Source organism: Cavia porcellus, unplaced genomic scaffold (assembly GCF_034190915.1).
Source record: "Cavia porcellus strain 051 isolate PalLab524CR breed Dunkin Hartley unplaced genomic scaffold, mCavPor4.1 scaffold_3, whole genome shotgun sequence".
Taxonomy (NCBI): Eukaryota; Metazoa; Chordata; class Mammalia; order Rodentia; family Caviidae; genus Cavia; species Cavia porcellus.
In genome coordinates this window covers 36553556-36580702 of record NW_026947486.1, presented here as the reverse complement: position 1 = coordinate 36580702, position 27147 = coordinate 36553556, and the positions used below count along the sequence as shown (strand labels likewise).

At 38.7% G+C, this 27147-nt stretch overlaps 2 protein-coding genes across 2 annotated transcripts in view; one reads left to right on the top strand and one right to left on the bottom strand.

Annotated features, from left to right (window-relative positions):
- The window catches only part of P2ry4 (pyrimidinergic receptor P2Y4), a 54959-nt gene extending 40756 nt beyond the window's left edge, over positions 1-14203 (top strand). Inside the window, 4 exon segments of the mRNA XM_063246041.1 lie at positions 7732-7897; positions 7900-8531; positions 8533-8771; positions 9281-14203. Of these exon segments, the coding sequence (XP_063102111.1) occupies positions 7738-7897; positions 7900-8531; positions 8533-8771; positions 9281-9287 (1038 nt within the window). The 5' untranslated portion in view covers positions 7732-7737 and the 3' untranslated portion in view covers positions 9288-14203.
- Positions 14204-15899: 1696 nt separating this feature from the next.
- Positions 15900-27142, bottom strand: Awat1 (acyl-CoA wax alcohol acyltransferase 1). Its single transcript, XM_003471013.2, has 7 exons — positions 27027-27142; positions 26058-26165; positions 25723-25793; positions 24650-24854; positions 23862-24033; positions 22107-22306; positions 15900-21885 (listed from the first exon to the last, which is right to left on the bottom strand). The coding sequence occupies exons 1-7, from the start codon at positions 27100-27102 to the stop codon at positions 21731-21733; spliced, it is 987 nt and encodes a 328-aa protein (XP_003471061.1). The 5' UTR covers positions 27103-27142; the 3' UTR covers positions 15900-21730.
- Positions 27143-27147: the final 5 nt, after the last annotated feature.

Sequence of the window (27147 nt, the reverse complement as noted above, 5' to 3'; positions counted from 1 at the left end):
TGGCCATTCTTTCTGGAATGAGATGAAATCTCGGTGTTGTTTTAATTTACATTTCTTGAATGCCCAGTGATGTTGAACATTTTTCTCATATTTATTTGCTGTTTGTACTTCATCTGAAAAATATTTATTTCAGATGCCATTTTTGGATTGGATCTTTTAATTTGGGGTGACTTTTTTGAGTGCTTTATATATTCTAGATATTAGTCCTTTATCTAAGGAGTAGTTAGTAAAAACTTTCTCATTCTGTGAGTTGTCTCTTCACACTTTTGGTGTTTTTGTACAAAATCTTTTTAATTTGATTTGATCCCAAGTTTTGATTCTTTGTAATATTTCCTATGCAATTGAGATTTTTTTCACAGAGTCTTTGTCTATTTCTGTATCTTCTAGAGTTTTTAACCTATTTTATTTTCCTGCAGGTTAAGCATTTCTGTTATATCTTTGCTCAGTTTTATTTTAGTTTAGTGCACAGTAAGAGATAGTGGGCCTAAATTCAATTTTGCCACATGGAAATCCAGTGTTCCCAGCACCATTTATTGAAGAGGCTTATCTTTCTCCTAGTGAAGGTATTTGGCTTCTTTGTCAAACCTAAGATAGCTGAGTGTGTTTGGAGTTGTTTCTGCATCTTTTATTTTGTTTCTTTTTTCTTTGGGTCTGTTTTTTTGCCAGTACCATGCTGTTTTTATTATGTTAGCTTTGTGATGTAATTTCAAACCAGGGATTGCGATGCCTCTAGCTTTGCTCTTGTTACCCAGAACCACTTTTGTTATTCTAGGTCTCTTTTGGAACCATAGGAGTTTTAGGATTATTTTCTCTAGTTCAGTAAGGTATGTTGTTCATATTCGATTAGGATTGCATTAAATCTGTATAACAGTTTGGAAATATGGCCATTTTCACTATATTTATTCACCTATTCAAGAACAGGGAATATCTTTCTATTTTCTGATATTTTTTCAATCTCCTTTTTCAGAGAATTATAGATTTCAATGTAAAGGTCTTTTGCTTCCTTCATTAGGTTGATTCCTAGGTACTTCACTTTTCTGGATGCTATTTTGAAAGATACTATTTCCCTAATTTGTCTCTCAGCAAGTTTGTTATTGACTTTTGAGTGTTGACTTTGTATTCTGCTATGCTTCTAAATTTAGTTGTTATTTAAGAGTCTTTTGGTGGAGTTTTTGGAGTCTTCTATGTAGAGTATCATGTCATCAGCAAATAATGATGATCTAACTTATTCCTTTCCTATATTTATTCCTTTTATTTCTTTCTCTTACCTAATTGCTCTGGCTAATGTATTTACAACTATTTTGAACAGGAGTGGTGACAGTAGGCATTCTTGTCTCATTCCTCATTTTGGTGTGAAAACTTTCATTTTTTGATGACTTACTATGATGTTGGCTGGTGGCTTTTATTAGATTGACATATAGACCTTTTATTTCAATGTTTTATCAATAATAGGTATTGAACTTTGTTAAATGCTTTTTGTGAATCTATTCAAATGTCATGTGGTTTTTGTCCTTGGTTTTGTTGATATGGTGTATTACATTTATCAAATCACATATGTTGAACCATACTTTCATTCCAGGGATGAATCCTACTTGGTCATGTTATTAAATCTTTTTGATAATTTGCTGCATTTTATTTGCCAGTATTTTATTGAGGATTTCTGGATCTCTGTTCATTAAGGAGACTGGCCTATAGTTCTCTTTTTCAGTTGGATCTTTCTCTGGTTTTGGCATCAGGATAATGCTTGTTTCCAGGAATGAGTTTGGGAGTATTGCTTTCCTTTCAATATCATAAGAGTTTAAGGAATAGGAGCCTTAGATCTCTAAACTTCTTGTAGAATTCACCATTGAATCCATCAGGATTCAATGGGCTTCTCTTCATTGATAGTTTTTAATTAAATCTTTAATTAATTAAATCTTTATTGAATGCTATTGAGATATTTAGATTTTTTATGCCTTATTGACTCAAATTTGATAATTAATATGTATCTAGGAAACTGTTCATTTCTTCTATGTTCTCCATCTTATTAGACTACAGTAGACTAAAGTAGGTATTGATGAACTTCCAGATTTCTACAGGATCTGTTGAGATTTTACCCTTTGCATTCATAATTGCATGGATTTGAGTTTTTTCTTTCCTTTTTAGAAAAATTTGGCTAAGGGTTTGTCAATTTTATTTAATCTTTCAAAGAATCAGTTCTTTGATTCACTGACTCTTTGCATTGTTTTCTTAGTCTCATTTGCAGTAATTTCTGCTCTGATCTTTATAATTTCCTCTCTCATATGAGCTTTGGACTTGACTTGCTCTTTTTTTTTCTAAAAGCTCAAGGTTCAATACTAGGTTATTTCTTTGAGTTTGCTCCTTTTTTTTTTAACATGGGAACTCACCACTATAAATTTCCCTCTTAGTACTGGCTTCATTGCATCTCATATGTTTTGGTATGTTGTATTGGTGTTATCATTTAATTTAATTAATTAATTAATTATTTATTTATTTTAAAGAGGATAAAGCAAAATAAAACCAATCAAAACGAATCATTGTAAAAGATATAGGACTTCAAAACATTATGAGATCAACAACAGTTACCATAATACCTTTTGATGTCTTCAAAATAGTTGTAGATAACTTTGGATATAATGAGAGTCAAACAGAACAGAACAGAACAAAAACAATAAAAACAAAACAGTGAATGCAATAAAGGACTTCAAAACAAGCCTATAGTAAATCCAAAATTGCTACCATAATATATCTTGCTATCTTTGAAATAGCTGTTCCTGCTATCAGATTTAGCGTAATCAAACAAAACAAAAGAGAATAAAACACAAGCCAACAAAACAATGGAAACAATACAGGACTTCTAACACAAGACCATAGGAAATCAACAATGGCTGCAAGCCTCAGAAGGAGATCCCTCCTAAATGTTACACTGTGTATTGCTATCCTCTGAACCCATGATCAGACCATTGGCCCTAGACCTGCAATGTTAGCGAAACACCAAAGCATCACAAGCATCCAATTGTATTTTACCTCGAAAGCTATCATCACAACCTGTATTTCTAGGGATAAGCTGGTTGCTTAGGTAGGGCAGGGGATGGGAGGGAGGGGTAGGGGATGGGGGTGGGTGACTGTTGGTACTTCTTGTTTACTAGCCTCTAAGATGAAAGGAGATAGTGTCTGTTCCAGTCCAGTGGTGGCCCACACATGGTATCATCTAATTTTAGAAACTGCCTAACTTCTGCTTTAATTTTATCTGTAACCCATTGGTTGTTTAACAGGCCATTATTTAATTTCCATGTGTTTATATAGTTCTTGGGGTTTCTTTTACCACTTATTTCTAATTTTAGGACACTGAAATCTGATAATAGGCATGAGATAATTTCAGTTCCTTAATATTTCCTTAAGCATGTTCTTTGAGTTAATATGTGGTCTATATGGGAGTAAGTCCCATGTGCTGAGAAGAACATGTATTCATTTGTTATTGGGTGGACCACTCTGTACACATCTACTAAGTCTATTTGTTAAAAAGTTTGGTTCATTTCTGATATTTATTTGTTGATTATTTGCCTAGTTGATGCATTTATTTGTGACAGTGGGATGTTGAGGTCCCTCATTAAATTGTATTAGTGCTTATTTGATTTTTCTTCTTCATAAGTATTTGTTTTTTATGGTTAGGTGCACAAATATTTAGTGCATATATATTTATGGTTTTTATCTCTTCCTGTTGTATTGTTACCTTAACAAGTATATACAGATTTTCTTTGTCTCCTCTGATCAGTCTTGTCTTGAAATCCAGTTTGTCTGCAAATAGTATAGCCACTCCTGCTTTTTTACAGGTTCCTGTTGCATGGATATTATTTTCCATCCTTTGATTTACAATCTATAAATGTCTCTTTGAATTAAGTATGTTTCTTGTATACAGCATATTGTTGCTTCTTGTTTCTTGACCCATTCTACCAGTCTGTTTCTTTTGATTAGTGAATTGAAACCATTTACATTGATGGTTATAACTGATATATATCAACTTATTCTTGCCCTAGAATGTTTCTGTATTATAGTAATGCATTTAACTATGCTCACTTTGTAAGGGCCCCCTCCCCTTGTTCCCAGAGAATTTCTATATTGTGATAAAATTCCTTTATTTCAACAAATCTGTTCAGACTAGCCTGCCCATCAATATATGATTCAATGCACGTAGCCAATTATGTAATGTTTTGTCACTTGCTTTGTATCTCCTACCTCTAAATTCTATATAAACTAAGTTCTCTGTAAACTCAGGGCTGTTGCCTTTGTGGAATTATTCCACAACAGCCTGCTGGCATGAAGATCCAACAGTCTTCTGGCGTAAAAATTAAACTGCCTTTTTATCTCCTCAGTGCAAAGAGGCTTCTGTTTGGTTTGGCTTCCAAATTTTCCCACAACATCTTAACCACAGCTCTCTGACCATGAATGTCTTCCAAGGTCATCCCTTACCCAGTCACTATGGCAGTTTAACAGTGAGCCATTAGATAAAGCCAATTTGCAGCTGTTCTAAATCCCAGGTTCAGTTGGCCCCTCCCTAAAATGGCATCCAAGGAGGCATTCTGTCCAAGGGATATGGAAGATGCTTGAGGAGGAGTCCCACATCAGCTGTTGTAGTGTGGGTCATCTACTATTCCATTCCACTGGTGCAATTCTCCTAGGAGGCCTCTGGAGTAACCAACTTTCACTGTATCTCTGTAGATTTGATCTTTCTTTCTCTCACCACAAGCCAGGAGCTAGGGAGAAAGAGCAGGGTTTTATTATATAGTTCAGGCTGCCCTTCATCTCACTGTGTAGCCCAGGCTGGGCTTGAACTCACAGAGATCCTCCTGCCTTGGCCTCTTGATGCTGAGATTATAGGCATGTGCCACTACATGCCTGCCTTTGATCCCATTTGTTGGTTCTCAACACTATTTCTTATGCAATTGGGACTCTGTTCAGAAAGTCTTTGCCTATGCCTATGACTTCAAATTTTTACCTATTTTATCTTCCAGCAGGTTAAGGTGTACTATTTTAACATTTAGTTCTTTGATCCATTTTGATTTTAGTTTAGTCATGGTGAGAGATATGGATCTAGATTCAATCTTCTGCATATGGATCGTCAATTTTCCCAACACCATTTTAAAAGAAGCTATCTTTTCCTTGGAATAATTTTGGTTCCTCTTTCTCATACCCCACATCTTCTCTCTCCTTCATAATCTATCCAGAATCTAGCCACTTTTTGTCACCTCTACTACCATGTCCAAGTTACCATCATCTCTATTGGAAATAGCCTCTTGTCTGGTTATTCCTGCATCTTCAGCCCCGCAGTCTATTTTCAGCAAATTGTTGGTTTCAACAGTGTAACTCCACAGTGTAACTCCAACCTTGACACTTTTTCCTATTAGCCTTTTTCTATAAGCCTTCTGTTCACTCAGTAAACCCAGTGCCCTTACAATGGCCTCAAAGGACTTCATAATCTGGTCCCTGAAAACTTCTCTGACCTCCTCTTTGGTTTCCGCTTTCTCACAATACTCTGTCCTATTAAAGTCATCCTAATATTTAAAACAGCAATTCTCTATTTCTATTGTCTTTCTCTATTTCCCTTTCCTCTATTTTTCCCTGTACCAGTGATCACAATCTGTATATTTTATTCACTAATTTTATTACTCTCCAGTAGTATGTAAACACCACTAGATTAGAAGGCAGTATTTGTTTTGTTCACTTGTAATGCTTAGAATTAAACTAGACTAGGCACACAAAAGGCCCTCAGTAAATATTTGTTGCTCTTTCCATGGATCATGGCTAGTTGCTTAGAGGGGCAACTAAGCATGCCAGTTAAGTCATGGATGCTAGAGTCTGGTCCAAAAGCAGGCTCACTCTGTTTCAAAAATTGATTTGAGCACTAACTAGCAAAATAAACTACCCAGGCCCCAGTTTTCTCATCAGTGAAGTAGGGACAATAACAGAATCTACTTCATAGAGGGTCAGAGTGGTCATTAATAACTATAAAATCCTTAGAACAGTACTCAGCACATAATGAAGGCTGTATAAATGTTTGCTATAATTATAAGCATACGGGTTTAAAATGTATGAGGTGTGACAAAAACAGGGTTATATTTAACTTTTTTAAAAAAAGTATTACAGTAAAAGGCACATTGCCATTAATCCCCAAAATATTCTCCCATATTTCAAATATGCTTACCTAATTGTTCTTGCTACTTTAAAAATAATTTTATTAACATGGGATGGTGATACATATGCATATATAATCTTGTTCCTTTTTACTTCCCCTTTACCTCTCTTCCCGCCCATCCTCTCCATTCCCAGAGCCCCTTTCAATCCCCACAAATCTTGCCACTTTCTGAAGCAGTTCTAGAAGTTCTCTGTCATCGGTTTTAGTTGTGCCATCATGGCTGCCTTGCTGCCCTGAATGAATCAAAACATTTGCCTGTCCTGATCATTTTGATTTTGGAGAAAAGTTAGAAGTCATATAGTGCCAAATCTAATGAATAAGGTGAATGAGGGCACATCATGTTTTTTGAGCTTTCCTTTCCCTTTGCATGGCACTCTAAAGCAACATTCACTGTACTTTTTAAAATCACGCCTCATAAATACACGCAAAAAAGAGGATTTCCAAAACTGCTTCAGAAATCAGCAGGAACAATGGAATAAATATGTTTGAAGTGATGGGGAATATTTTGAGGGGAATTAAAGGCAATGTGATTTTACTGTAATAAATTTTACCAGATTTTTGACCAGCCCTTGTAGTTTAAATTTTCAAAAATATTTCAATGTGTTGTTTTGTGGGTACTAATGTTAAGGTTTATTCCCCATGCTTCTGCTTGCTTCCACAGTTTCATATAATCTTTTTGTAATTTACTTATCTCAGGGGCTTAGCTTTTTTTGTAAATTTGGATGTTTCTTTGAGTACAGTATTGCCTTGAAGTGGTTAAATCATAATCTTATTGGGTTCCAGCTTTCCAATGTGTATGCTGAGTGGGTTGGACTAGATAGTATCCAAGAACCTTTCTAGCTATAATGATCTCAAGGAATGGGATGGGACCCATCCTAAGTCCCACCCCGTTGAATTTGCCCTCTTGGCTTCCAAAGGAAAGGGTAACAGAGTCAACCTGGCTCAGCTTGTGATAGCTCGGACCCCAGGATAAATTCCAAGGAAGCAAGAAATTAAGAAATTTGGAGCAAAGGCTTTATTTCCAGGCCTGGCGACACAGCCTCCATTAGCCAATATGGAAGACTGTGCACCTAACAGACTAAGGGCGGGGGAATTTTAAAGCTAAAAACCGCAAAGCAACCTATTTGAGATAACATCTGGGATTTTTGGTACATTCCATTGGTTAAACATTTTCCTGGAACAGCACACCTTGCAGAAACATGCAGAAGGGGGGTTGGGGGGATTTACAAGAAGCTGAAGCTTAAGTCTTTACTGAAAATGGAAATTTAATCCTATCAAAACGGTGCATACAGAACAGGATGGAGGCACATTGGTTAGAGCTAGGCCATAACAAGCTTCAAGGGGAGCAGGTAGGAGCTGTGTCAAAGTTCTTGGGCAAGAGTGGTGATGAAGTTCCTGGGCTATAGCTAGGTAGAGGGAAGGTACCAGAGGCAAATAAAGTACAGGAAATTGGGAACAGGGCAGGAGCAGAGGTGAAGGACCATGGGGGAGTACCAGGGAAATCTAGCCACTCTTATTTCTGCCCTTTCTGTTTTTAGGAGGCCATGGCCAGTTCAGAGTCCTCGCTGTTCACATCCCTTGGTCCCAGCCCTGATCTTGGAGATGTTTAAGTGGAGCTGAAGTGCTGGTTCAATGAGGAATTCAAGTTTATGGTGCTGCCTATGAGCTATGCAGTTGTCTTTGTCCTGGACCTGGGCCTCAATGCTCTCTCTGGCTCTTCCTCTTGCAACTCTGACCCTGGAATGCAATAACCACCTACATGTTCCACTTGGCATTGTTAGATACCTTGTGTGTGCTGTCACTGCCTACCCTCATCTAATATTATGCAGCTTACAATCACTGGCCTTTTGGCACTGGATTCTGCAAGTTCATCTACTTTCTTTTCTATTGGAACCTGTACTGCAATGTCTTCTTCCTCACCTGCTTCAGTGTGCATCGCTACTTGGGCATCTGCCACCCACTGAGGGCACTACACTGGGGTCTCCCTCACTTTGTAGCCCTTCTCTCTATAGGAGTTTGGTTGATGGTAGCTGGCTTCCCTGTGCCCAACCTGTTCTTTGTCACAACCAACACCAGGAGGACCACCATTCTGTGCCATGACACCACTCAGCCTGATGAGTTCCACCACTACATGACCTTTAGTTCAGCAGTCATGGGGTTGCTCTTTGGCTTGCCCTGTTTGATCACTCTTGTGTGCTATAGGCTTGTGGTCCATCGCCTGTATCATCCCTTGCCAGGATCTGTGCAGTTATCTTGTCTCTGTTCTCTTCACACCATCACTGTGGTCCTGATTTTCTTTGCTGTCTGCTTTGTGCCTTTCCATATCACCTGCACAATTTTATTATCTGGCAAGGCTACTGGAAATTGACTGTCAGATTCTGAACATTGTCAATGTGGCCTACAAAGTGAAATGGCTGCTGGCCAATGCCAATAGCTACCTGGATCCAGTGCTCTACCTGCTCACTGGGAACAAGTACCGACACCAGTTCCAGTATCTCTGCAGTGGTGGCAGACCCCAGCCCTGCACAGCTGCCTCCTCTCTGGTGCTGGTGTCTACCCCTGAAGATGGCAGGTGCAGGTGGGCAGCCACCTCCCACAATAGCAGCTACCAAGCCCCTAGGGTAGACAGATCATAACATTGGAATCTGGGAAGTGAGGAATAAGTGAGTGAATGTGGGGCAGAGGTGAGAGAACCCTTAATGACACTTGGAAAAGTGATTTGTTTGCTCTCTTCTTTTTAGATAGACAGTAGTAGTTACTCCACTGCCTCTATTTCTGTATCTTTGTTTCTATTCTTTCCTGGGGCCATTAGTCCTGTTTCTGGATTCTGCAAGGCTTTTCTGGTCCTCTTTCTCACTCCATTTCCCCCATGTACTCTCATGGCATGTATTTCTCTATCATGACCAGGGCATTCAGTTGGGGGGGTGGAGAGGGTGGGATAATTGTAGGATTGGCCTCTATTTATCTGATGGTGATAACCAGAAGCAGGAAACAGGGGCACTGGCGTATCATACATGGCACATGTGCCATGTATAGCAACCACATCCATTTCTTGGTTCCCAAGACAGGACAATCTTGCCTACCTAGGTGCTGAAAGAGGGTACAATCTCATGAAACCTGTGTTCCAAGGCTCCACAAGCTACTGGAGGTGTGGCACTATGGAGCTGGTGAGTAGCCAGGAGGGTGGGACCCTAAGGAGCCTAAAGGCACAGGACTCAAACTGACAACAGACTTTGGAACAGGAATGAGAATTGGTCACCTTTCTGATGTTTGCTGAGAATATGTTTGATAGCTCTCCTATCCTTAATGAAAGAGTAGGTGGTTCAGATTGAGAGAGAGTAACTCCTGAGTCAATGGCAGGGGTATAGTAGGTTTATGCAGAGCAGGTGGAAGTGTCAGGAATTGTCCAGAACATACTCTTCCCTTGTGTCTGTCCTTTCTCTAGACTTTACCCAGATAAATGATAAATCTCCTTCACAATAGACTTTAGGATTTGGAGAACAGGGAGGGGCACTGGGTCTAGGATGATCCCTTTAGAACTTCTCACCTGTCTCACTTGTCTCTTTGTGCAACACTCCCTTAGCACTTATGGATTTATAGGATTGGATGAGAACACAGAAGTCACGAAGCTACCTCCTAAACCTTGGGAAATGAGAAGTTCTTTGGGATTTGTGGGAAGGGTAGGCTTATACTTCCTCTGAAATTGTCTTCTATCCAGTTGATCTTCTGGGTCAGATCCAAATCTTGCCTTTCTTTCATCCATGCTTGCTGACTTGTCTCCAAACTCTTACTTGTCTAGGGATACCAAATTCTTGCTGGGTTCTAAGAAGTCTCTCTGTCTAGATAGTTGGATTGGGGCTGCATTGCATAAAAATGACTTTAGTACCCCTTCAACCCTTTTTCTTTCTTTGAAGAGCTCCTTCTTTCTCCCTAGATATCTGAGACCCTCCTTATTTAGGGACCCTGCTATTAAGAGTGAATGAACTGGCCTTGTCCACTGCTTACCATTTTCCAGGCTCATGGCTGCTGCCTAAGCTCCTCCTCATCTACATTCTCTCCCTTTAACCCTTCACCATTTTTTACCTTCCAGCCAAGCTTGGTAAGCCTGCTCTCTCCATCACTTCTGCTTAATGGAGACTATCTGCCTAATGGGCTACTGCAGGGCTGCCTTTCCTTGTACTCCAGCTTTAGTTAAACATCTTGGCTTGCACCTGGGGCCAATGCTAAAGGTTGGTTTAATCCACTAAACTTTTACTTCCTGGAACTTCATCGTACCTTGCTGCATTTCTAGCAAATGGTCTATAGTGACTGTTTCATGTCTTTTTCTCCTTCTCTGAGCCCCAACTCCACGCTATCCTTGTGATTGCTTAGGCAAGTTACCTCATGTCTTGCAAAATAGAGAGGATGTAATACCTCAGCTTCTCTCCACTTCATTCACAGTAATCCTGCTTCTTTATTTACCTTGTCTTTTTTCCCTGCAGTCCCAGAAAAAGAGTAGGATATTCTTTCTTGTTCTTTTATTATCTCTCTTCATTGTTCTTAGTCTCTTCTATCACTGATTCCATAGCATCTTGAAAACAACAAGCACAAAGCATTGCCACTGATATCTTAACCTTGCTATTTCTTCAGCCTATTCATCTTTATTCATTTCATTATCCAGTTCCTAGACAGAATTCCATAAACCCCAATTCATCAACAAAAAATCACTCCTTAACTCTCTGGACCTGATTTTCTTCTTACTTTCCTGCCCTTGCCAGAACACAAATTACCTCTTAAGCAAGAACTCTAATGATCTATTCTCTGTATTTCTCTTTGATATATTTCATTTGATTCTGTTGCATGGACTCTTTGAAATTTTTTAAAAGTAAAAAGAGGACTTAAGTATCTCATTGGAGCAATATTAAAGGCAATTTTCAGAGGAAATATATACTTTTAAACTCTACAAAATGATTTTCATTTGTTCATGTTCTAAATTTTGTCAGTTTGCACACAGATATTTGATGTATTTTATTGAAGCAGGCATAATAATATGTATCTTTTAAATTCTGCTTTAAATGTTTTATTGTAAATAGCCTCCCTGCCAGCACAGTCTTTTGTATTTATAATTTCAATAGTCACATAAAATTATTTCTATCAGTAGGTTATTTTTTGACTTTTGTTTTCTGTGTCTTGAAAATCTTAATGTATATGAATTTTTTCCTTTGTAATTCCAAGTTTCGAGGAATGGGATTATCATACTACAGAGCACGAATGCTTTTATGGACCATGATTTTTGAAATGACTGCACAGACTTTCAATGTCATGACAGATGAATGTTCCAGTTCCCTTGCAATTTCAACATCATACTTTATAAGAAATATTTTTGGATGGTTAAAAAAATTTTGTTAATTCTTTTTTTAGTTTAACTTTTAAAAATCTTTTATTAAGTACATATTTGCAGAACATAATGATTACATTTGTTATGAAGAGTTGGTACATGTACATAACACATCTTAATTCTTTTTATGTCTGCCTTCTCTCCTCTTTTTCTTCTCTCCCTCCATCTCTTGGTATGCTTTCCATTTGCTTTGTAATTTCATGTCTATGATTATTCATGGAATTGAACACACTTTCCCTTATATTTGTTATTTACATTCTTCTCCAGTTGGCATTTTAGTGGTATTCTTATAACTAAATGTAGATTTTTAAAATATATGCATTAATCTTTTGCTATATTTGATATATTTATCCTATTTATTTTAATACCTTTAGTTTTCTATTTTATCCTCTTGATTTACAATCATTTTCCTGCTGCTTTCCTCTTTCTATCTCCTGTCTCCTTTGTTGATATTTTTTCTTTTTTTAATTTTTTTTTTTTATTTTGAAGGTAGTAAAATACCACAGAACAAAGCCAGTTGAGACAGTGTAGTGAAACTGGTATAGAACTTCACAGCAGGTTACTGGGATAACAGTAATAGGTATCACAGTATATCTCATTATCTTCACAATGGTTGTTCTTTCAATCATGTATAGCAAAATAAAATGAAATACAGAACATTATAGAACTTATCAAAACAGAATATTGAATAGAGCAGTACCACTCATCAGAATAAAGCAAAACAGTAGTAAAAATATTTGCCTTCAAAGAGATTGTAGAAGGAAATCCCCCTTATTTGCTATATTGCATATGGTCAACCTCTCAACATATGCTCAGATCTCTGGTTCCCATTTGCTTATGGGTGGCAGGGGAAGTGGGATGTTTGACTCTCAGCCTGTGCACCTGTAGGCTCACTATTGCTTAGCAAGGAGGCAAGCTGGTTGCTTGGTTTCCCAGTGTCCTAAATTCCAACATGGCATAGAACTCAGGAGATGCTGGTGGTTTTCCCCCTGGAGGGGCCACAGCCTGCCACAACATAGCCACTTACCAGGGAGGCCAGCATTTTTCCTTCCTTCCTAAGTGAACAGACTTCCTGAGCTCTGTCACAGGGGATTACTTGATAACTGTCCCTCATCAGATTATGGATTTTTTTTAGAGAGAACATATATCCAAGTGAATATTTTTCATTGACTCATGGTTCCTTGAGAATACCTGAGAGATCATGCAGGGCCTGAGCAGTCCTTTACATTCTAGGTGAAAAAACAGTCTCTGACAGATGACTTACCTGTGACCTACCAAATTAAGGCCAGAGGAGAGGCTGGATCCTAGGTCTCCTGAATGTCATGGTTCCTTTCATTCCACCATGCCAACTCACTTCTAAGCTTGATCTTTCTCTTTCTCCCAAGCTCCACTTTTATGCTGCACTTGCCCCCTTGGACAGTTTCACTTGGATCTGACATTGGTATTTCTAACTCAAGATATGAAAAATGAAACTGTCTGGACCAGTTCTTCTTGCAGTTTGGCTCATTTCTGCTCATGACATTTTCTGTCTTCAACTCACTTAGAACTGAAAACTCCCAGGTAACTTCCACTCTTCTTTCTCCCAGTATCACCAGATTCTGACATTGCTTTTTGTGGCTTTCTGATTTCATTTGAGCTTCTTTTATGGTTCCAGTGTTGCCATTTCAGTACCAGCTCTGGTTTTTTACCTGACTGATTCTCATAGATTTCTAACTGATCCTTATCTCTGATCTCTTTTTACACAAATGCATTCTACATGATGCACATTGCCAGATCAACTTGCTCCAATGCTCTTGTCAGAATTTCATTCCCTTACTCAAAACTCTTTCATGGCTCTCTATTGTCTACAAATCAAAATCTTTTAGTCAAAAAATTTAAGAGGACTTATTCAATCTTATTTACCATTTTTCCTAAATATAAGTCTCTCTTCTCTAAGACTTCCAAAAATAATTTAACAATTTATTTTTCAAATGACCAAATAATTTGAATGAAAGAAAAAAAGTCTCTCTAAGCTAGTCTCTTCTTTCTTTCTGCAAATGGGACTTAAAATTTTTCATCTCTGTACTTTATTCTGTCTCCACCACTAGAATGCTCTCCCTTTGGTCTCCTGCTATCCTTTTCTTACCCAGTTTCCAAGACTAGATTTCAGTCTCACTTCCTCTTTAAGATCCTATATACTGCTGTTTACCAACAATGACCTTTCTGGTCACTCCAACGGTAACTGTTGCCTATGTCAGTCACTTGGCACTTTTTAGTACCTTTTAACATTACTCATACTATTATCTTTATTTGCTATTTACTTCTTCACCTGTTGAATTGCTAATTAGTTTTTCATCTTGAATTCTTGCCCATAAATCCCTTGAGTTACTGTAGTAGAAAGGAAAGAACATAAGACTGAAAATCAAAAGACCTAAGCAGAACTCTGATGCTGAAAGTGGAGCTCAAGTGTGTCACTTTGGATGAGTCACTCAAACTGTCTGACCCACAATTTCATCATCTGTAAAATGAAGATCATAATCTAAGCCTTAAGTACTTTTTCAGATTTTAATGAGGCTCTGCAAGTCTGGAGAGCTAAGTAAATATAAATGATTGTTATCCTGTTTGCTTAATAAATGGTGTGTGATATATAATGATTATATGTTAGTAATTTGGCTTATTGTTTCTTCTCTTGCTGTATTCCCACTTTAAGACACAAAGAACCACCAAGAAATTAATATTGTTAATAACTACAGTGTTGTTAGTAACAATGGGGCTGAGGAAGACAGTTGAAAGAATTTCTGAAGGAAAATAAACATATCCAGTCTCTCATACTCCATTACAAAGACCACTCACTACTTGGTCTTCCTTTAAGGCTAACCTGGGTGTGGAAAAGAGCAGACACAATAGAATTTTCACTTTTTCCATGCTGTTATTTCATCATTCCACAATTGCCAGATAATTATGTCAAATTACTTGATCTATCTAAACTGCAGTTTCCTCATTGATAAATTGAGATAGTAATACCTAGCTGATAGGGGTATGGTGAAACATCAGTGGAGTAATGAATGAAGAAGCATCACATACTGTTCCTTTGGGCAGGGATCCCAATGATTTGCAACTTTAATTGACAACCAAAATTCTAAATTTGGAGCTGGCTCTGCTTAGAAGTAATAATTCAGATCATGACAAAAAATAAAGTTTGATTGTGAGATGAACTTATCTGTGAAGAATGGCCTGAGTGATTAGGTTAAGAAGAAACAGTTTGGGACTTAGGAATTTGCATCAAGAAAGTAGAGACTTTCAAAAATAATTTAACAATTTATTTTTCAAATGACCAAATAATTTGAATGAAAGAAAAAAAAAGATTAAGAAAGTAAACAATAAAGTCATACGGGGCTCAGGAAGAGAAAAGTCAGATAGTGCCACTGAGAATTGGCCAAGCTGGGAAGCCCACCAAGAAGCCAGCTAATCAGCCCTTCTGGTAAGCTGCACAAGCCATGTGGGACCCAGGAAGAGAAAAGTCAGGTAGCACCTCTTGTGAGCCTACTGGCGCGCAGGCAGAGAATCAGCAACTCTCCCTGCCTCCAAGCAACTGGCTGGTTAGGAGGACAGGCTGAGTTGATAGCAACTGAGGTACAAAAAGCAACTGAATGCTTGTATTGTTTGGTTGACTTTGCAGGCTTGGGCACAGTGGTCTTAGCATGTATAGGGAGGATAGTAGTATGCAATACAACAAATATAGGGTCTTCTGTCTTGTTTTTGAAATCCAATATTATTCTCAGTGTTTTGTTTTATTCTGATTAATTTTTTTGCTTTATTCAATATTCTGTTTTGATTGGTTTTATTCAATTTTGTTTTGGTTTGATTTTGTTACATCTGATGGAATGGACAACTATTGTGAAGATAACAAGATATACTATGGTGGCCATTGTTTTTTTCCTATTATCCTACTTTGAATTTCTGTACTAGTTTCACTGCTTTGTTTTGATTGGATTTATTCTGTTTTGTCTTGTTGGGTTTTATTATCTTTAATGTAAAAAAGAAAGTAAACAACAGTGTTAAATACCTAATAAGATTTAGGGAAAGTGAAATACTCAGAAATAGTTAATAAAAAAATTTGATCCCATGCCAAATTGGATTTATGCATGTATAAGATATCAATGAATGACACTGACTAAAGACCAATATGAAATAGCTTTTATAATAAAAATCTGCCTCCATGTATGTATATTCCTCTTTCACTCTGAGATCCTAGATTCTCCCATTTCTTTCCAAAGATATCAGAGTAGTCCAGACTTGGTTACTTTACATAATCTCTATTTCCAGGATGAGCTGAGATATAGCAAAAGAAAAGTGCAAAAATTCTGAGGGAAATTGCAAAGGTGATGCATAGAACTACTTGGTGTCCCTTCCTCAATTTCTCCTAATATTAACATTTTGTATAAACATAACACATTTTTCAAAACTGAGAAATTGATACTAATTTACTATTAATTAAACTCCAAATTTGATTAGGATTTCACCAGTTTTCCTACTAATATTTTGTTTTTGTCCCCAGATGCACATCAAGATGTCTAGTGTATTTAGGCATCATGTTTCCTTAGTCTCCCTACAGTCTGTGGCAGTTAAATACTCTTTCCTTGTTTTCATGACTTGGATGATCTTGAGGCATACTGACCAAGCATTCTGAACAACATCCCTCAATCTGAGATATATTAGGAATACAAAGTTACTATTTTTCCATTTTGACACTTTTTTCTTTGAAACTGAGTTACTAAGTCTAGTCTATCCTTGGAAGTGTTAAGTTCCATCTCTCGGAGGAGGAGGTATTCATGAATATTATTTATATAGTGCTTCTTATGTAAAGATTTGTACTTTTCCTACCATTTATTCAAATATTCAATACTTTATATCAATATTGGCTCATGTTATATAATATAATAGTACTAATAAATATTTATAAAATATTATTTGTATTATAAGCTCACTATTAGAGTATATTATATTACTATCTTATAACCTAAAGTATATATTACTAGACACATTAATAATACACTTGGATTGTAACAAAATATTATATTATTTGTCTTGTTGCTCAAATTTCTCTGTTAGGTCATTGGGAGCTTTTTCAGATTGCTCCTATGTCCCCTTGACAGACTTCTGTCTTTTCTTTTTGTTGTTGTTTTGTTTTCACTATGCAGTCTAGGCTGGTCTTGAACTCACTATGGAACTTAGGCTGGCCTCAAACTCATGGTGATCCTCCTGCCTCAGCCTCCCAAGTGCTGGGATGACAGGCTTGCTCCACCACATTTGGCCTGTTCTTTCAGTTTTTGAGCACCTCTTTGCTTTCTGACTTTTTGATACTTCAGGATATTTTTGTTTTTCCATACATTTTATGTGGATAATTATATTTTATTAATTTCTCCCAAAATATTTCATATTCTCTAAATTTCAGATCCATGTGTCAGGAGAGTATTTTTAATTCTCACTTAGCTGTAGACACTAAGTCTATATTTGTTATTTATTTCTAAGTTTACTGAAGTGTGTCCTATGACTATGGTGCATAGAATTTATGCCCTTTTATTTACTGAGTGTTTTTAAATGTCCAAATGTATAAATAGTAGTTGTGAATGATTTATAAAGAAAATATAATTTCCTGTCCTGCTTACCAAGTTTTTTACCATTCAATTCAACTAAGCCTTCTTATTTATGGTATTATTGATCTCCATACTTTTGTTAGAGCTGTGCTGGGGATGGGACCAAAAGCCTTGTATATACAGGCAAGTGTCTCATCACTAGGCCATGCCCCCCCAACTTCCTTCTGTACCAGTGTTTTGTTTGAGACATGGCCTTGCTATGATGTCCATGCTGATGTCAAACTCCTGAGTGCAAGAAACTCTTTTGCCCCAGCTTACTGAGTGGCTGAGACCACAGGTACATACTACCTTGTCCAGATGCCATGCTTTTTAAATCAATTTTTTGTCCACTAGATTCATCATATTCTGATAACAGAGAGTTGAGGTCTCCAATTAAATTATATAACAGGTCTTTGATGTGTGAGACTATAACTCAAGGTGTGTATCATGAAGCTCTCTGATTACCATCTATTCAAGAAATACAGAAAGTTATATCTGAAAATTTCCAAGTTTCTCCTTTATATGCCCTTAATAGTTAATGGGCTTTAACATATATAAAGAGTGACAAAACGAAGTTTCCATTTTGATAGTTCACTTTATATAGTAAGCGATTTGATTAGTAAAATTGGAAATTGCTTCCATATCATAGACCATTTGGATTCATTTGTTCCACAGTTATTTTTTTTCCACTTGTAATTTGCTTTGAACCACAGTTATTTTTTGAGCACCTATAATTAGTTAGGAAATGCTCTAAGGGTAGGGATGGAGATGCGAGCCACACACTCAGAGCTCCTCAGCGCATGGAGCTCAGTGTACTGAGCTCAGTGTACTGTATTGTTGAAGCTGTATTAAGTCTTCACTTTTCAAGTATTTATGATAAATTTAAATTTCTCAAAACATTAGTTTTTCCTTTATGCAATTTTTGTCACCTGATTTAAATTCATTAGCATTTCATTGTTTAGCATAATTTTGACCTATATATCCTGATTTAGCTACCTTATTAGTGCTTTTCTTCTGTGAAAGACTTTATGAAACTCCTTCTTTACTGCCCGGAGATTATAGGAGTATCATATGCTAGGTCCTGTTGTGGACATTCAAAATGCTACAACAAATATGAGGTAGCTTCTGTTCTCAAGAAGCTCTCAACCTAGTAGTTGCCTAGAAGCAAATAATTTTACTATAATATAATATGGTGAGACCCATAGTAGAGACCGCAAGAAGCTATGGGAGAATGAAAGAAAGAGCCATTCATTCTGCCTGCTGAAGGCATCACTGAGAAGGTGATATTTGATGTGGGCTTAAAAGACAAATAGGCTTTACCATGGTAGAAACATGATGTGAACATGTTCAGAAAATACGATGTTATCCAATATAGCACATGATAGAGACTGATTGAAGATTATGCTGAAAAGATTAACAGGATCCAGAATGTAAGACACCTCTGATGGCTTCACAGTGGACTGATCAACTGATATATGTATGAGAATGTTTTGAACACCTTCATAGCCTGCATCTAAAAACCTATGACTAAGTACAGCTCTCCCCTCTATGAGGTAGCCCTCAGGACATCATTTAAGTACTCTGCTCACTTTTTTTGGGATAAGAGTCTCACTGTGTAGTTCAGGCCGTCTTTAAGATCGCTGTGTATCCCAGACTAGCCTCAAACTCTTGAGTACTGTGATTACAGGTCTGCGCCACCATGCTTGGCTCTGCTCAGTTTTTGCCTCTGTCGTTACTTCGGAGAGATCCCTGGTCATTTGGTTCACTAACAGTCACCATCTTGGTCACTCACTGGAAGTGTTCCTTCCCACTTACATTCCATGACTAAATTCTACTGAGTGGTTTCCTCATTGATCATCATGTATGAAGTCATTATGGCATCCAGAGTATGAAGCAAATGCTTAAAAGTATTAGGGTATCTCACAACCATTCAGAGAGAAGTAGAGGAAAGGAAAGGGAGAGAGAGAGGTTACATTGTGGGGGAGAGGGTGAGTATAAGGAGAAAAGGTATTGGAAGAGGGAATTTTAGAGGAGGATTGCCTGGATGGTGCTATAAGAAGGCAAAGGTTTAAACTGCAGATCATGTGTTCTTTCTCTCTTCTGGGAGCTATAACAATGAAGCACAGGTAAATTTGTTCTACGTGTGCCAATAAGACTTTCCTAAGAATCTGCTCTCATTCCTCCTTCTTGAAGAAACAACCAAAACAAAGAATAATTCAAATCCGAATCCTCTATTATTCAGTTACCTCCTGATCACTCCTCATGAACATTTGATTCAGTCTATGAATCTAGCTTCTCTTACAAAGCGTCTTCCAAGCTGACAGCTCCCAAACCAAAAATATTTCCTTCTTTGGTATAAAGAGGCTGAATTTTATCCTACAGGCCAGCATTTCTAAGATTGTACTTAGAGGAACTCTAAGTGTGCTGTAAAGTGTTGATAGTTGTTATTTGAAACAAGGGTTCTATTTTTCAGATAATTTTGAGAAATGCAGCAAGCGTTGTAATCTCAGCACTCTGGGAGGCCAAGGCATGAAGAATGCAAGTTCAATCCCACTTACACCCACCTGGGAAACTTAGCAATTTAAGTAAGATCCTTTCTCAAAATACAAAATGTTAAAAAAAAAAAAGAGGGATTTGGAGATGTAGCTCAGTGTGAAGACCTTGGGTTCAATCCCTGGTATCACAATGTCTGCTAATGTAGTAAAGACTGAAAAACTCATAAAAGACTATGCAAGTACTTCAACAAATCCATTTGTCCCACAACTCATTTTACTATTCTTTCACTGTGCAATATTCATTAACATCTAACAAACAGTAGTAGAATATAGATCAAATTTTAGGACATTCTGGTAGGAGCAATAAACAATTTTAAGCAAAGGAGTGACTAGTTAGATTTAAGATTGCCCTAGAAGTAGTCTCACAAATGGGTGATTAAAATAACATTACTAGAAGGCATAGTAATAGGCTAGGGATTTTGGTGAAGTTTGGTAGATACAATGGAAAAGAGAAGAGAGACAGGTTGGGTTAATATTAATAAATTGATAGGATTTGGGTGTAGGGAAGAGGGAAATAATTTGCTTAATATTGGGCATATTGGAGGTCAGATATTTGTGTGAGGTTGATAAATTGGATGTACTAGTGTATTGCTTACCAAGGCAATATTTTAGACCTGAGAAAGCATAAAGTGAATGAGGAGGGTGAGATGCCACTGAGGCCCAATATTTAAAAGTTAAAGATAAATAAGCCCACGTCTGTAATCCTATCATTTGGGATGCTGAGGCAGGTGGAGAAGTGTGAGTTCAAGGCCAGACAGGGCTACATAAGCAAGTTCAAGGCCAAACTGCACTACAGAGTGATACCCTGTTTAAAACAAAGGGAAAAAAACACCTCAGAAAGGAAAATAGTCTAGTAGTCTAAATGATCTCTTAACTTTTGGTCATTTGCTGTGCAAATGTGTCTCTTGTTGGTTGCCTTGTGAAGGAAAGGATATATGTACTTTTATTAACTCTTAAAATTCTCAGAATACAGCTTCTGGAAAAATCTTTAGACAGAATTTAGTGATGATTAAAAGCACAGAGAGCAAGTAAATGGTTGTAAACATTTTCAGATTTGGAAGTCAAGGAAACATTACGAGGACAAGTTGACCTTTGTGAAATACCTATGCTAACTGAAACGTGATCCTGAGTTAGGTACCTTTTATCTATCTAAAAGGCATTAGGAGCAGTGGTTTGTGTATAAAGTAAGCCTCTATATTTGAGGCTAATGGATTGTAACACAAAAACATACACTATTCATAGCTAAAAAGTGGGAACAAAAGAGATGCCCACCAACTTGTGAATGGTTAAACAAAATGAGGTATATATGTACCATAGAATATTATTCAGCCATAAAAAGGAATGAAGCACTGATACATGCTACAATATGAGTGGACCTTGGAAACGTGCTAAGAGAAAGAGGTCAATCACGAGACTATTTAATGTATTTATATGAAATGCTAAGAATAGGTAAATTCATAGAGACATAAAGTAGATCAGTGGTTTCCAGAGCCTGGAGAGGTAAGCAGTGACTGCTAATGTGTACCAGGTTGTTGTGGGGCTGAAACACATTCTAATTCTAAATGGTGGCAGTAGTTGCTTAACACTGTTAATGTACCAAACACTACTAAATTTTGCAATTTAAATGGGTTAGATATGTGATATAAAAATTGTATGTCAATTTAAACTTGTATTAAAATTTTTGAAAACTTGACTGGGGGCTGCCTGGCTATCATTTGAGTCCTTCAGAACATTTGGTGTCAGGCTTAAAAAGGAAAGCCAGGACAGAGTGGGACCAGAGATGTCTGGGATGCTCCCCTCTGACACTCCTCAGTACAACTCCTAGGAGGGCGTCATTGTGGCCAGGAAGAAACTCCTAGCATCCTCCCCTATCACACACACTCCCCTAGTCTCCCTTCCTTTTCCAGGCTTTTCTTAAGTTTGCAGCAAGTGAATCTCCTCTCCAAGGCAGGAGCTCCAGTACTCTTGGATATACATGCAGTCTCTTCAATCACATGAAAAGCAGCTTCTGGCTGTCTGAGCAGCCATATTGGGTCTTATGCTTATCAAAGAGTTTGCTCAGAGCATCCATGTAGAGTGCGTGGTATTTGTCCACCATCTCCTGGCTTGGCTTTTCAATTTGGGGTAGTGGTAGAGGCTCCCCGACTGACAAGAGAGATGGGAAAAGAGAAGGGTGAAAGTGCTAGAATCTCTGCTTCCTTTAGCTTCCTCTTCTTCCTGTATGGAAGCCTCTGGTAGCCCTGCTTGGCTCCCAGTTTCTCCCTGTCTGCTGCCCTCTTCTTTCTTGGGGGCAGGGCAAGGAGTGCTAAAATAGAAGTTAAGAAAAAACTGAATCTGAAGCCTCAGGAGTTGAGAGCAACACTTACCCACAGTGACAATAGGCCGGCTGTATGGCAAGATACCAGTGGAGCCTTGGTGAAAGCCTTGTCCATAGAAGACACAAAAATAGAAACCAAAGATTCGGCGGAAGAAGGCCTGGAACTTGTACATCCTGCTGCCTTTGTGGAATAGCACCTGCTCATACACCTCTGTTTCTCCAAAAGTGAACGTGGGGACCAGATAAGCCCTGTAGGAAAACTCCAATTTATTTTTGCAACACAAGATAGAATAAGAACCACTCTAGAAGAACATTTGTTCATTGCCAGGCCCACATCTATGGTATTATGATGAAATCCCAATAACCTAAACCATTTCTTCTTGTCCTAAAAAAACTTCCCCTATTTAGAGACTTTTGTCCTAAAATTTTCCAGAGCAGTGAGAGTGTTAACTTTGGACCACCATTACAAGGGTGAGAAATAGGGGTACAGGGAAGCAAGAGGAGATGGACTCTGCCAGACAGATTGCCAGAAACCCACAGCATGAAAATCTTCCGGGAGATGTCAGTGAAGGAAACATCTGACTGTTTCTATTGGTTAATGCACAGAAGAGACGAGGGTAACTTTACAAGGATGTATGTACATAATAAGACCCTCACTCAAGAGGGCTGTTTGTGGGTGATGAGATTAGAGCAGAGACCATGATATCCTACCCTGAATAATACCTTAAGTAGAGAATCAGTGTAGTTAAGTTCGTTAAATGAAGAACAGTAAAAAGAACACAGTCTATTCCATTCAAATCTTTATCAGTTGCTAATAGCAATCTCTCAGTGCTTCAACATATCTTACTAGATCCTTACAACAAAGATAGTGGAGGATACAGTGGGGGATCTGGAGCACCTGTTCAGAAGGGAGAAGGTCACTGAGATACTCAGAAAGCACCTGGGCTAGAACAAAGGACCCCCTCCTCCCATTTCAAAACTCTCTTGCTTACTTATACTCCAGACTCATGAGTAAGCTCCTCAGGCAATTTATTTAGACTCCTCTGCTATGAGTGTTCAACAAGACAATTGTCCCTGCATCATTGGGGCTAGAAAGCTAGCCTGATAGGGCATCCTATAGTTCTAGCCTCAGGTTCCTCTTTACTCCTAAGTCAGACTGGGTAAGATTTATTGATTACTTACAGCATGCAAGCACAGTGGGCATTTTACATGAATAAATTTATGCAAAGCCCACAGTCACTCTGAAGAATATGTAGAATGATCATTAGCAACATTATGAAGGTGAAAACATCAACACTCAGAATGTGTAAGTGACCTGTTCCCGAGTGCATGGTACATCATGGAGCCAGGATTTTATTTTATTTACTATTACTTTGTGTGTATGATGTGTGTGTGTGTGCTAAAGACTGAATCCAGTGCTATGTGTATGCCTGGCCATTACTTTACACTGAGCTTCATTCTCAGCCCATGGAACCAGACTTTTAAAACAGGACCCCTATTTCAGCTCCCACACAAACTCCCGCAGCACACTGTAGTACCTCTTGAACTTATCACTAATAGACAGATACAAATTATCTCTATCGGTCATGGTCTGCTAAGGCAGCCTCAGCCCAGCTGCCCTGATATCAAGCCTGGGTTTATGCTTTGACTTCCTGGAAACTCAGAAGCAGTGATGACATAAAAAATTTTGAAAGTTTTGCTCATCTCTTCTATTCATTAGAAAGTTCGTTGAGGAAATATTTGTATGGGACTTGTTTTGGCATCCCTTACAGGCTCATGCTACTCCTCTCTGGGGGGTACTTACCCATGCTGGAGGGCAGTGCGCACAAACCCCTTGCGCTTCTGGAGGATGAGGGTGGTGGTATTGGGTACACTCTGTAGCGCCTCTCCCACTCCTCCCACTACGATGCCCACGAGATTGCCAGTGCCATGGCTTAGCAAGTAGTCAATGGCTGGCTGGCTCACAGAGCACACGCCTGGAGAGAATCAAGGCAAAGAAAAAGGAACAAACTGATCAGGAGAAGAAAAAGTAGAAGAGAGGGACACACCGGCTTCTTCATATCCAAGCATCCTAAGAGAAGAGGCTCAGTTAGCTGGGACTAAAGAACGTGAAGAGAAGGTTGTGGAAAAACAACACATTTCACTTTGAGGATATCACCTATATTTTACAAAAGGTACTGACTGGAAACTACAGCATGAAGCTTTCTAGTGGGATACCCAGGTGGACTTTCTGAATTTTAACTAGAATTCTACTCTTTCTTTTTCCATTAGTAACAACAGCTATTGTTTATTGAGCACATGGTCTGGACCAGGTATTAATGAATGTCAAGTGCTTTACTCACATCATCTCATTATGCCACATCTGAGGTCATACTATTACTATCAGCACTACTTTATAAATGAGGAAACTGAGGCCTATAGAGATTTTCTAACTTGCCTAACACAGTAAGTGGCAAGAGCCAATGTTCAAACCTAAGCAGTTTACCTCCAGTGCACATACTTTGAACCACCATACTGTTATAATGGGGGACCTAAAAAGCTGTGTTTTCAAAGAAAGAAATGGACCAGAAGGTCCAGTATGGTCAGACACACCTTTGGCCATGAGGTATTCCCTAATAAGAGGGACCTTGAAGAACCAAGACAGGGTTGCCAAGTGAGGGGTGATGCCTGGGAAGGTCCTTGAGAAGCCTGTGGCCTCAGTGCAGAAGTTGCAGAAGGCACCAAAGGTCAGGAGGCCATGAGGATGAATCCCCATGATATAGTTGTGCTCAGGTGACAGGTTTTCAGTCTTCAGGATCTATAGGCATAGAAAGAAAGGCCAGAGGGGACAACATGAACTACATGAAGATTTTTCAGGAGTTGGGGTGCTTTCTGAAATACTGATTTCCAATAAACAGAGTAGGCCCAGGTTTCAGAAGGCCAAGAGATAGGGCTCTTTGGCTCTATGGTGACAAGGCAGGACCTGGGCCAGGTACAATGGCCTGGTCACTTGCCTGTGATTTCAAGTAGTCTCGGACATTTGTGTCAATGTGCTTTATGCGTGTGACTATTTTTTTTTTTTTTGAGTACTGTTAAATGAAAAGGCCAGGAAGTTCTCAAAGAATCAGGGTGGTGTTTTTTGTTTATTACAAAGTGCCTGGGCGGGGGCAGGCAACAGAGCAGTATATTTGTAGAACACTATTCTGGCATTGTCTTTTCCAAATTCTTTTCCAATGCCCACAAACTGGTATCTAACTTTTACTGAACCTTGAAAACTCTGATTAGATAGCACCATATCCTTAACATCCACCATCTGAACTACTTTTGTGCCTTGCACCAAATTGTCATTACATACTTGTCTGTCCTCCCCATTAAAAGTGAACTCCTTGGTGGTAGAGAATCATATCCTATTCACTCCTCTGTAGCCCAAACAAGTAAGTCAGAGGAGGCTTTCAATCTATGTTTAACTGTGCTAAACCCTATTTGTCCTCTTACTGTGGAGTCTAGCAGGTCATGGTAAGGGTGTCCAAGTATCTTAGCAGAGTATGGAGGATCCTGAAATTATCTAGCCTGAATTGAGACTGTCTCTGGGATGTTCATCTTCTTTACACACAATCCTAGTTATTTGGCATAAGTGCCTAGCATTTTGGGATTTTGGAGGGACATATTAGGGAAGAGACCCTTACCCTTATGGGGAAATAGTCCCTGATGTGAGTCCAGACACACCAATTCCTTACCCAGGCTGAACGCCTGCCACCTGAAACAAAAATGCCAGAGGGAAATGAGTCAGCATGTGCCATGCTATGGTACCTCTCATTCACTCAGAGCTTCCTTATCAGTTCAGAGGGACCACAACTCTGCTACTGAGATGAGAAAGGAAGAAGCCCCAGGAGTCTCAGCTGAACTTGCTCCTATGGCTCCAAGAACATGGAGAAGAGACCTGTGGCCTGGTAAGTGGGAATCACTATGCAGGGTTGCCAGTTAAGGTGGAGCATTCTTCTTCTAGGTTCATGGGTCTTACCTTGCTCTGGAGTCTTCCAGTCCAAGAACATCCAGACAAAGTAAAACGCTGGTAATGGCCACAAGGGTGTAAATAGTAGAGAAATAAACAATGGCTGCAAGATCCAAACTGATGAAGGATGAGATCAGACCAAATTTGTACTTCCAGCAGAACTTGACCATGTCCAGTCTCATTATAAGCTAGCTCTCTATACTACCCTAGCCTTCAGCACAATTCAGGTTCTCCCCACCCATCACATGTGCCTTTAGCCTTCAAAACTTTCTTCTCTCATCTACCGTATACAAGCCCCATTTCTCCTCCTATCAGTCATCCCTGTCTTCCTGCTTCTGCCAGGTGCCATCCTGGTACTCCTGCTGTATTTATGCCACCTGCTTCCCCCCTTCTCCTATCTGGCCACCATCTTTTTCTTCTTGTCTCCTGTCTCACTCTCTATCCATCATCCCAGAACCCTCATCAAGTTACTAGTCTACCCTCTTTTGCACTTATACTACCATTTCTCTTTAAATCTTGTCCACCCAACATCATCCCTCTACTGTTTCCCATTCACCATTCTTGTCACCTTGGCCATTCACTGCTCCTTCCTTTGCCTCTCTTTCTTCCCTCATGTTACCACTTCCCTCCCAGAGTGGAAACTACTGTTCAAACCCAGTTCAAATTTCTCCAAGTTTATACCACTAATGATTCCTCTGTCCTACTCCCCATAATGGAGCACTCCCTGGCTAGATAGGTAGGATCTACTCATCATTACCATGGCCTTGTCCTGCCACGTTGCTGTGCTTATTCTACCCCAGGTTTTATCTCTTCTCCAGAACACTCATAATACTTCAAACTCGTTGTCTTTACACTCTAGTACATCTTGTATTATCAAAAGGCCAGAGATAAGACTTCCTATGATCATCAACATTATCCCGGATCTGGCCCTGGCCTCTACTTTGGCTTCTTACTATGCACTCCTGGGTTGGTACTTACATATGGCAAGGTAGCTCAAGGGCCACTGCAGAAGGCTCAGAATCTGGAATTTATTAGGCTGCTTAGAGTAAGGCATGATGCCCTGGAGCCTGAGGGAGCCAAAGTCCTTCAGTGAAAGGTG